Source organism: Lepisma saccharinum, chromosome 7 (assembly GCF_977018435.1).
Source record: "Lepisma saccharinum chromosome 7, izLepSacc3.1, whole genome shotgun sequence".
Lineage (NCBI taxonomy): Eukaryota > Metazoa > Arthropoda > Insecta > Zygentoma > Lepismatidae > Lepisma > Lepisma saccharinum.
The window spans coordinates 95750976-95763294 of NC_139235.1; the positions used below are offsets into that span (position 1 = coordinate 95750976).

The 12319-nt window shown below is 41.4% G+C and overlaps 1 protein-coding gene across 2 annotated transcripts in view; it reads left to right on the top strand.

Moving 5' to 3' along the window:
• The window catches only part of LOC145990047 (uncharacterized), a 507967-nt gene that overhangs the window by 232571 nt on the left and 263077 nt on the right, over positions 1-12319 (top strand). For both annotated transcript variants that reach the window (XM_083125681.1, XM_083125682.1), the window contains exon 7: positions 10909-11073. In XM_083125681.1, coding sequence (XP_082981807.1) covers positions 10909-11073 — 165 coding nt within the window. The remainder of the gene's footprint in view (positions 1-10908; positions 11074-12319) is intronic.

Here is a 12319-nt window from a genome sequence, read left to right on the forward strand (position 1 = left end):
AAGATGCAGTATTTTGGAAGTTATAGCAGATTTTATAAATCTATCCCATAATAATACGGCGGTAACGAAGGGAAAATAAGGATTTTTTTTAAACATCGCTTGTTAATAATAGTAACAATGGATATATTGCTTTGTAATTCGATATGTCATACCTTCATATGTATACTAAATATTAACAAAGACAGATCTGAAATATCGTGTGTAGTTTTTAAGAAATGGCACGTTAATTGCTGACGCGCGCTCCTGGTAGAAATATCGACCGTTTGTCCTCAAAGGAAATATTCGACCAGTCGGAGGCTAAATGATTATGATGGACTTTCCATCTCGCCACCCAAGTGGCATGGGCTTTTTTTTTTTCGAATGTCCCTTCATCTAATCATAACCCATCGTGATTGTTGCGATTAGAAAAAGTTGAAAGAGAAGAGCGACGATAGATAACAAAATTACAATCACAAATGTTGCAATAAATCTGTATTTTATTGGTTCTTCTGTCCACCAAAATTAATATTTCTACCGCGAGCAGTTCGTGAGATATTTACAAACACATCAATATTATTGTTATGATTGTGGGCTGTTGCTTACAAGAGGAAATTTTAAAGAGAAATGATACCAACAAAAAAGGAATTTTTTACAAATTGATGTTTTCTACTGGGTGATATTTGTCGTTTTTTGCTTTATATTCAAACGCTGCGGGAGTGTGTGCGCTTACTATACATCTGGTATAACAGTTGTGCACTTCACTCCTCGAAAAACAGTGTTGCCAAACCTGAATAGTGAGAAAGTGCTAAATCACACACAAAATTGTCAGGAATATATTGGCATTGCCCATGAATATATTGGTCGTACCTGTACGGTTCCTATGTGTAAGGTCTCACAACTTCACGCGCAAGATTTCTGCCAGCTGCCATTCGAACCGCCAATAGGATTTCTCAGAAGTCAGGTATGTTTGTTTGTATTAACTTCATTCTTACAGCAAGCAGGAGCTAATCGTGTCCAAGATCCATATCTGGTTACAAAACGGTCAAGTTGGCAACGATGCTGGAAAATGAACGAAGAAACAATCCGTGGGGCGTTGGCAGTGCAGCTGTTCACGAGAGTGCGTGGAAGAGCTCTTGGAAATGCTTGAAAATACGTCAGTTAACTTCTCTCGTCTCCTCTTTGTTGGTTCTTCGTCTTTGACAGCCATCTGCGGCGTTGGCGTCATAACCCCTTGATGCTTGAGGTCTTTGACAAGACAAATGGAGTTGGGGTGGGTCTCCGGTCGGATGAAAATCTCCAAGTGGCGGTCCTGAGCCTTTGTGGCAGTCGGGCATTAAGTGGGATGAGGCGACGTTTATGTCTTAATTGGATTTCGTCCGTTGTTTGATATTTGTATAATTTGTCCTGAAGCAAATTGCTGAACAAACCCGCGTTCAAACGCCCACCCCCTTCCCTTGTCCGCATTTCCACGTCTGACACATCCTTTTTTTTTTTTAACGTGAAAGTTACCAAACTGACTATCAGCGTAGGCAAATTAATTAGAGTTTTGACAAATGACGGAAAAATTGTAATGAGAAAAAATTGGCAGAAATGTGTAAAATGATGTCTTAGACAACATACCAGTGGCGTGCGGTGACATTTAACGTTGGGAAGCAGATCCCAAAAAATGAAGAAAACCAAGAATTCAGTGCTTCTACATGGCACTTTATACTGAAAGAAATTAACACTCTACCTGATACTGTTTCCTTAAGTCTCTAAGGGGAAAGATGAATCTCCTGGCGATGTTGTTCATTTTTATCGAATTTCACTTGGTCTGTTGTCAAACGTATTTAATGAAACAGACGATCGCGGATGATTTAAACATTTTTCAAGACTTTCACACATTGCAAATTCACAAATCCCCTTCCGCACCACGTAGTTCTTTCCGCAGTAAATAGTAAACAATGCCAACACTAAAGTTTTTGAAGCAAACACACAGAAATTCACCAGCCCAAAAAACAGTAACTTTTCACCTCGAAAATGGCTTAAGAAAAGTGAGTGACCAGCAAGTTTTACCAACTCTATTTGGCGGGTGTATCCATGGACATATTAGCTGTCTTATTAGACAGAACGCTCTAAAGTGTTTATCTTCGCATAGAATGTGTTCTCCGTATGTCAGCAATCATATTTTTTTTGTTACTCCTGTGTTTTGAAACTTTATAGTTTATTTGTGAATATAAATTTTAAACTAGCGGGCTGGATATGCTACATCGCTGACAGTAGCTGACAGTATACAGACGCTTGGGCACTTAATCTTGCAGTTTGCAACACTGAGGATATCAGTTCAGGCTGAACCTATGGCGCTCTGGCTTTCTTTCAGCCCTTTCCGGTTGGCCATCCACATTACGTATCCTCCCATTGGATCCTTCAAGGTCGCCTGTTGATTTTTCGCAGGCTACAGGCTGGTCAGGGTGATGTTACGTAGATGTTTTGTCAACACGCCGCGAGAGGGTGTTGATGGCCCAGTATCGGAAAAAGACGAACCTTGGAGGCTCGCAGGTTGATTCTGTTCAGGCAACACGCAAGAAATAATGGAAAAAACTAAATGTAATTTTGTAACAGTTATGCTGTGTGCCAGCTTCGCTGGCCCTGCTGTACCAGAGTACACGCGCATGCAACATACTATACCCTGTCCCAGCTAACTGTGGAGCAGGGCTGCGCATAGCGGAGGCGGGAAATCGAGTGGGCAAAGCCGAAGCAGGGAAAGCGGGTAACTTAAGTCGCCTCCCCCCTCCATTACGCAATTCCGTTTCTCTCATTGTTCATTGGTGGAGCCGCCTCGCGTCACTACTTGCGCAGAGACTTGTTCTCATTCGCCTGCTTCAGAGAAAGATGGGACAGGCTTATAGAAGTCGTGGGAAATTCCACTTTATCCTCCTTTATCGCACAACGCGAGATCAACTTCCTGTTCTGAAGTCAGGTGTGAAATGTCTACGTTGTTAGGTTTGGTTCTCTTAGCTTAAATACACTAAAAATGTATTAGTTATGCTAACAACTTAGGCATTTAACCTAACAATGAAAGCATTCCGTGGTGACGTCAGAACGCAAGGTTGTCCTCTCGTTGTGCGATAAGAGATACCATCCGACTGGAGCTTAGTCCCGCCATATTGAAACATGGCCGCCAAAGCAATAAATTATAAATAATTTTGACAAGTAACAAGCGTAAATGCGTGGAATTTTGTTCTAAATAACATACTGGAAGCATTGGGGACGTTCTCAGAGTGGAGCTTTGTTTTACTTTGAAACAATTAATATTTAACAATGTAACAAATGCCTATTTTTTAACTATAATCCAACTTTTGAAAATTTGTTTGTAATAATTCGTCTACTATAAATGTACTGTTTCAAAACGTTCATGTTTTTCTTCTCAGAATGCAATTTCGTTAGTGATCTTCATTATTCCCTTCTTATTTTCATCTATGTAGTAAATCTTAATATGTCTTTGAATTAATATTTCCTATTACGATTATTATTATTAATAATGATAATAACAAAATCAACGTTTTGTAATATGATGGGAAAATTCTGACGAAAAAAGGAAATTTCCCAACTTTTAAACAGATGTTGTTTCCTGATTGTGGCAACTGATTTCTGGCGTCGAGAGGCGCGAACTTAAGATAACATTTTGGGGGGCAAGGTAAATTTATTGGGGCTGCCAAGGTTGTCATAAAGAATGTTTTTTGTGTGTAAATATATATATATAATGTGTGTGTCTACGTTAATTTTGGGGGGAGTGGGGGCAGAAAATGCCTTGCCCCCCCGAAAGTCGTCGCCTGGGCCTAGTTGTCTTGGGATCACTTCTAGAAATAAGTAGGACAACAATATTGAAATACTCCACTCAAACAACAGACTGGCGTCAAAAGGAAGCCATTATTTTGTTTCGTTTGTTTTTCTGTAACAGGAAACCATCACAAAATGTGTGTAACAATGTTTAACCGCCAGTTAAGAAAAAAATGGGCGCCCCTTTTCGTCTTGCACAAACCTCGTTAATCTGCAGAAATTCCGGAAGTGATGTCACTGTTCCAGTTGTCGTTACTTCCTGTTTATGTTAACCCGGAAGCTTTGCCGTTAATGCGTTGTGTCTTTACTTCTGTTTGTCTTAGTGCACTTGCTGTGTATCTTTGTGTTTGAAAACATCCAACCGTCGTTCTATTAGTTCGAAGTAGATCAAGTACTTTGTCTTGCAACTCAATGTTTATCTCCAATTTTGTAAAGATAATATTTTTTAAAGGTTTTTAGTGTAAGTTATAGTACATAAGCGTGGCGGTATTGTTCTGCGGCTTTGAACTACTTATGACAAAGTTTACCGAAATTCTATTTTCTGTTTTTTTAGATTTTTTTTAGTTCATCCAGGCTGTATATGGGGTAAATATTTAAATAGGATCATGATTGTTAGCAAGAAACTTTTATCAACTTCTATTTAAATTTATATAGCCATTCTGTGAGAATGAGTCAGGAATTTGAAGAGTGAGCAAGCATAAAGAAGCAGCGATAAGGTAACTGAGGATTCGAACCCAGGGCCCATAGTTTCGAAGATTATGTTAGCCAGAATATAAAGAGGCCGGCCCATCCATGATAACACTTCTTATACTGATCTCAAGCCCAACTGTCAGCTGACATACATACATCTGTGCAACAATCGGCTTCCTGTGTGTGTCAACAATCTCAGTTGCGAAGGAAAAGCTGTAGGGGTAACATCGCTCTCCCGTTGCAACGTTGCCATTTTTCAGTTGTTTTTATTAGCTTGTTTGTTCAGTGTTTGGGTGTTTGTGTACTATTTGTACAACAGTAACGGCGCTCATCAACTCAGTTCAATCCTCTTCGACCGACATCGGGCATTTTCGTATCAAGGCACCGAAAATACCCGATGTCAGTCGAAGAGGATTCAACTGATCGCTCATTCGTTGTTTTCCAGCCGCCAGCTGGGAATGCGAGCAGTATAGAATTTCAGAAAAATGAGTCTGTTCAGGTAATAGAGTAGTGTCTAAAGGAATTTCGTGGACTTTTTCTTTTATCAGTCAATCCTCTAGTTGACAGCTTTTTATGCACTCGTCCTTAATTTCCTTTTTTAATAGGAGAAAGGGTACAGCAGCATAGCAAACAACCCTGCACCCATAAACGGAGTCATAGGCGTAACTTGACGGGGGCAAGGGGGTATTTTTTTTATGATTGTTCAAATGTAAGCTATTCAGAAAAATAGTTCTGGACGTTATTTTTATGGGATGGAAAACTTGTTAATTCTGCCCTCCCCAAGTTAAGTGCAAAGTTTGTTTCTGCCCTCCACCAAAGTTAAGTCCCAAATTTAATTCTGTCCCTTCCCCACAAAGTTACACTCGCCGCAAAATGACTTCGGACCTAATAACAAAAGCCCAAAAAATACAGAAAATTCATGTGAAAAGCTACTATTTCAGATTCCGTAAAAATATTTAATTCCATGTCCAATATTTTGGCTTCGTTTCCATGGAAACCTTTCTAACAATGGAAAGTTGAATCTCATTTTTAGGACTTAAATTACTTCCAAAGTCTTAGCGATTTCATGCCCACGCGCATCCAAATGGTTCTCAAAAGTAAAGGCAACGTTACTCCGTATGCTTTTTTGCTGTATCTAATAGCTTAATAATAGCTCATCACATGAATTTTCTGTATTTTTTGGGCTTTTGTTACGAGGTCCGAAGTCATTTTGCGGCTGGTGTAAGCCCCTTTGCCCCCCTCCCAAGTTACGCCCATGGACGGAGTATAAACATGGCTGCCTCCTATGCAGAGGTTCGTGATCCATAGTATGAGTAGGGTGTTGGATAACGAAAAAGGGACGTAATATATATTTCATTCTCCCCCACATACACCCAACAACGCCAGAAAAAAAATCTCATTTCATGCACAGTTTATTCTAGGGATTAGGTGCTTTTTTGCACGGAGGGGGAGGTTGCGAGAAAAATACGCATTCTACCTAAATGAAGTGTGGCTATTAGTGTGTCCACCCTGATTGGCATTTCGATAATTAAGCGGTGGTGTGTTTCCTTTCTCTCGGGAGGACTCGACTGTGTTTGTTGACAGGGAACAAAACGCACGCTCTGTTTCACGTAAATCATTCTGAGTGCTTTTTTTAAAAAAGTCTTTTCAAACAGAGAATTGTTTTAAAAAAATGGTCCGTGTTGAACCTTGTATTCTGGTGGAGACAAGAGCGTTGGAAATGCGTGGCACGATCAAAAAGTTCCCAGACTCGCAAGCATTACCTTTGAAAAGGTTGCGATATGGCGTCCTTGATGCAGACACAGAAAAATGAGACTTGTCCAGTTCAGAATTTCTACAGTTGGATGTACCGAGGATAAAATAACGAACCGCTCTCCATGTATTTATCATGTACAGTCACGGACACTGCCGGCTTGTAATGAATACATTGACTTTCAATGGAATCGTTACAAGCCGACAGTGTCCGTGACTGTACATCGTGTGTCTCAAATGGCCTCCCCGAAGGCGCAGTGGTAGCGTCGTCGCCTTTTAATGAAACCCGGTGGAGGCACATAGTGTTTCGGATCCCAGTTTAAACTGTAGGTCCAGTGCCGATTAGCCTTACTGTGCACAAAGTGGACATAAAACATCAACTCAATCGAGTGTCATAAATTATTTGTCTTTCGCATCCAACTTTCTTCATTGTGCGACCCTTTTTAAAAGCGTTTATACTTTGCAGTGGGTGACGACCCGGAACTGAAGTCTCCACCCCCCCCCTAACTAAAAACGGGAGGGTTGATTCTACACTCTAAAAAATATGCAACTGAAGTTACATCAATTATTACGGGGTTTTTGTGGTATCACAACAACGAAATTGGTGTAGCACAACATCTAATGGGGATGTTAATTTTGCCTCCATACTTGGTGTGGTGTGACATCAAATGGTGTAACGGGACACCAAAAATGTTAATGTTATACAACGCCAATTCCGCATTAACACCAAACGGAGTGTTCTGTGACCACCACTTCTGGAGGCACCTCGGTTGCATATATATATATATATATATATATATATATATATATATATATATATATATATATATATATATTTGGAGTATTATCTGTTCTCCTATTCCATGTTTTCCTTTGAATGTGGATATTTAGTCTCGTTTTTTGTACCAGCTTACGTTAATCGCGACGATGATATCTAATAACGGTTAGATAATTGATTGAGTTGGTGTTGTATTTCCACTTTATGCACAGTAAGGCTAATCGGGACTGGACCTACAGTTTAAATTGGGATCCGAACCACTATGTGCCTCCACCGGGTATCGAACCCGGGACCCCTTGATTGCAAAGCGACGACGCTACCACTGCGCCATCAGGAAGGCAACGGTTATATAAGATCCATCGCAATGGAACAAACGTCAACGCAGCGGAACTCTTGGTGGAGACATCTTATATACGTCGACGTCTGAGCACTTGGTAGAGCCGCGGAGGGCATCTTGACTGCCACGCAGGAAACTCGGATTAGATTCCTGAGGGGCTGACCTAAGGACGGTATTTTTCTGGCCTTCTCTCGCTTAATGCTGCTCTGGGGTTCAGCCAGCCTCAAATGGTTCGTTGATTGATTTGGTTTATTTTACTTCAATCTTCTGCCACTTTTGGCGAGGATGAGAGATGAGATGATGAAGGCTCACTCGCAAACAACCCCCATGCCCAGGCGGGGATTCGAATCCAGGATCTCTGGCGGCGTAGAGCGTTGCGGAGGTCGGCTCAAATAAATGGCCCGTCCCCCGTGGCGGAGTGGTTAGCACATTGCGCTACCACTCCAGGGGTCCCGGGTTCGAGTCCCGACATGGGCATGGATGTTTGTGAGTGTCCCTTCATCATATCATCACTCATACCCATCTTCGCAATTAGCCAAAAGTGGCACAAAAAAGCGAAGCAAAATAAAGCAAATCAATCGATCAATTAAATGGTTCCCGGGGAGGGGATGTAAAGGCTTCCGGAGCATGGTGGTGACCACATCCTCCAAAATGGCTGAGATTAAGAATGTTCGGCCCTAGAATCCCCTAAATGATCTACGTGCTGTGCTCCAAATAATTGAGATAGTGAACAGGTGCTCAGTTTTGTTCGCGCGTCCGTCTGGATTCGGTCGTGCACTCTGGGGCAGCGACATCTCGAACGACCCTCGTATAAATTTCGCGGTTTCGGAATCGTTTCTGGATCACGTTGCCAGTACGGTATGCACGACTGCAGCATCCGCAAGCCGTTTCGCACAATCCATCAAACGATGGAACCTTGCGGTAGGAAGCGATTGCCTTCCCCCTGGCACCGTCATCTTCCGTTGTGATATACAAGGAACCTTTTTCTGATCACGATCTTCCATTAGATTCGTTCCAGGTATCTGGAAAAGTCGGGCGGCGCATGCCACGACATTGCACGAGGTGTACGGAATAAACTTCGTCGCCGATTCTATATTCAGAGAACACATTTCTTAGTTCCCACTTGTCTTGACATGTGCCAATATTTACTGACGTCATACAATGTAAATTCTGTTAAAATAAGAGACTACAGCTCCCAACTTTGCACAATGTATCTAGATCACTCATGTATTCGCCCGCTGTGGTTGACGTGCCTGACATGACTCGCCATTATTTTGAAACATGACCCCATGTTGAATTGTTTGCATCGATCTTATGAAAGGTCAAAATCTCGAACCAGTGAACCGATGTTTTACACTGATTTCGAAAAATAAGTGCATTGTGTTTATTCTTGGTTTTATTTCAGTCTGTCAAAGTATGCTTTAAGAGTACCTTACTCACGGATAGACTAATCGGGACTGGACGTGCAGTTTACATTGGGATCCGAGCCACTATGTTCTTCCACCGGGCCCCCTGATTACACGGCAACAGGGTTACCACTGCGCTATCGGGGACAACTTTACATAAATATGCTTTAATTCATTTGAAAGAGTGATTTGTAGTAAGTTTGAAGTTCAAAGTTTGATACATGTTGTCAGGAGATGGTGTGGATGTTAATTTCACTTCACATCACGTGAAATAAGAAAGAAATGGGACAACTAAATACTGAAATACACACACACACTCACTCTCTCTCTCTCTCTCTCTCTCTCTCTCTCTCTCTCTCTCTCTCTCTCTCTCTCTCTCTCTCTCTCTCTCTCTCTCTCTCTCTCTCTCTCTCGTTCGTGTATTGTGTTATTTGATTTGCTTTATTTTCCTTCGCCTTATGTGCCACGTGTGGCTAATTTGCGAAGATGGAGATGAGTGATGACATGATGAAATGGATGAATGGACACTCGCAAACATCCGTGCCCAGACCGACATTCGAACCCTGGACCCCTGGCGTCATAGCGCGATGTGCTCACCACTCCGCTACGGGGGCGGCGTGTATTGTATTATGTGTGTTGCTTAACTAGGTGATGAGCGAACTTCCGTATCAACTTTTCAGTAGCATGTTCCGTCTTCTCCGGAGAGTTAAGCAACACGCAATGCATTATATCGAAGCGAGAATCTCGTGTTCCATGTCCCCCATTTTTATTGGCGGTGAGTGTACAAGCTCATCGAGAAAAGGTCCGGCCTAAAGAGGGGTAAGTTATTTTTTCCCCCTTTTTTTATGTAGCCGTGTTGAAGCATTTATTTAGTCAATGATGATAATCAAGCCGACCTCTTTTCAAGATTGGTGAGCGTCGCACTCTAACTTGCTCTTTTTTATTCACATCGAAATGTCCTCACATGCTCACTACTACTGTAGGTGTTGAATCGTGGTTAAAACATGGATATATTATTGGGTTTGACCTTTTTCTCAATTTTCCAAAGTTTGTCATACATCTTCATCGTCCCCATTAATCCAAGCGGTAGAAATAGAAGAAGGAAAAAACAACATTGATAGCGATATAAGGATCTTATTTAATTATTTATTTCGTCTTCTTTTACATGGCGAAGTTAAGGCTGTGGAGCCTTTTCTTCCACTTGACCATGTTTACAAAAAAAAATTGAATGTGGAATAATTAAAATATTGAAAAAAAAGAAAGAAAAAAGAAATATATAAAAATTACAGAGAAACAAAAAATACAAGGAAAAGAGAATATGAGAATGGTAACCTAACCTATAGATACCGGCACACACACTCACAAATACATATTCTTGCCCTTACGCACGTACAAGCAAATATATAACATTACACTTACTTAAACACAGTCCAAAACGGTATACTTTGACGATAATTCATCTTAACTATGACGTTAAATCATTTTTGTGCCTTTAAGTCCTTCTATCATTCTCTGCACCCGCCACTTTATTAGGGAAGTCAAACATTTAATTTTCATTACGTAATATGTGTAACTTTAACAATTTTTTGAACGTCAGAATTGAGAAAGAGACACGAATTTCAGGTGGCAACTTGTTCCAAAGGCCTGCTGAGGTAACAGTAAGAGAATTTGCATAAAAGTTGGATTTGTGGAGTGGAATGGAGAGCAGAGAGCTTTCGTGCGATCTGGTGTTGCGGCTGTGATTTTGTATTTCGCTGTTTTATTGTAAAAGTGGTGATTCCTTTTTAAGTTTGCCGGCTTCCGTGGCGGAATGGTTTGGACAGTGTGCTTCGACGCCAGGAGTCTCTGGTTCGAATTCTGGCATTTGTGTTTGTGAGCGTCCCTTCATCAATGTCATTCTTATCTTCGCGATTAGCCAAATGTGGCAGAAAAGCGAAGTAAAACAAACTAAATCAATCAATGTCTTATTTAAATTTGCAATTGTAACGCCTCCTCTGAGGAGGTGGGTGAGAGTGGTGTCTGAAAGTAATGAATGTAAAAGATGAATCACAGAATGAGGTTCATTGGTGAAAGTATCAGCTTATTTTTTTTAATGTTGCACCAATAAGCATGGGATAAAGAAGTAATTGAAATTATTTTCCTTGCAGGTGATCCGGAGTACAAGCCGTACGTGATAGCGGAACCGGACGTGGCGACGATCCCACTGGACGGGAGGGAGGACTTCCTAATCTTGGCCTGCGACGGACTCTGGGACTACCTGTCGCGTGAAGACGCCTTGCAGACCATCTATCGCGAGCTGAGAGCCAATCCAGGTAAGCGGATTTAGAAGTGCAATCGGGGAAGATTGGATTTGTTTGTTCTGGTACATTTATTTAGATTCAATGCGACTGGGGTCCGGAGGACCAACGTGACACGATGGGTGGATTAGATTGCCAGACGAACGTGGCTCCAATTTATTTACAGGACAGAGGAGACGTATTCTTATGAATATTTCTGACTCATAAAAAGCGTAAGTAAATTGGAGATAAGTGACTCCGACTCCAAATAGAACTCTTCAGAGAAGATAGTTTGAACAATAGTTACGTCCTTTGGTTCTCATACCTGGCCCTCCCCGAGAGTCGTCGCCTTGTAATGAAGGGGTCCCGGGTTCGAGGCCCAGTGAAGACATATAGTGGTTCGGATCCCACTTTAAACTGTAGGTCCAGTCCCGATTAGCCTTACTGTGCATAAAGTGGACTTAAAAGAGCAAATCAATCAATCAGTGGTTGTCGTACGATGAATAATTATAATTATCAAAACTTATCATTTGAAGGTAAAAGTAATACCGACGATTTGATTGATTGAATTGGTGTTTTGAGGCCACTTTATGCACATTAAAGCTAATCGGGACTGGACCCACAGTTTAAGGCTCCTTCATACATTTGACGAAAGTCGAATCTGAGGAAGAAGAAGAAAGAAGGAGGGTCATGTGGGTTGGTTTTTGCGTGGCTTACTCTGTAACGTATCTCGGACGTAACCGAGTACGTCACGAGATTGGCAGTCTTCACAGTTTCCTTGGGTCTCAGCTTCTACTTCCTCGTAGAGCTCCGACACAGTAAATAGTCCCTAACGAACCTACACAAGTTATGTTAAAGAAACAGCGAAATGATTTTAAAAAAGTATAAAAGATTACCTACACATGGAAACAGATCTTCATATGAGATCGTTGAAGGTAAGCAATCGCTGTTTACTGTTCACGGCTGACGGGAGAGCAGTTGGAGTGGGGTGGGTACCTGAGAGGAAACTTACGCAATCGCTTGCAAGGGTGGAAGGACGAGAATTTGTTTGTTGTGAAGCAGTTGACAATCTAGCGCGCAGGCGAACGAAGAAAGCACATGAATTATCGTTCTTTTAACACGTAACGAATTTTTCATGGATAGTAAATCCGTAATTTGATGACAAAAGATTCTCAAACATTCATGAAATGGAATAGTAAACACAGCGGCGCTTTCATGTCTTGAATCTTGGATATATCATTATGTGGGAGAGGCAGTGAGGGGAAAAGGCACACACACACTC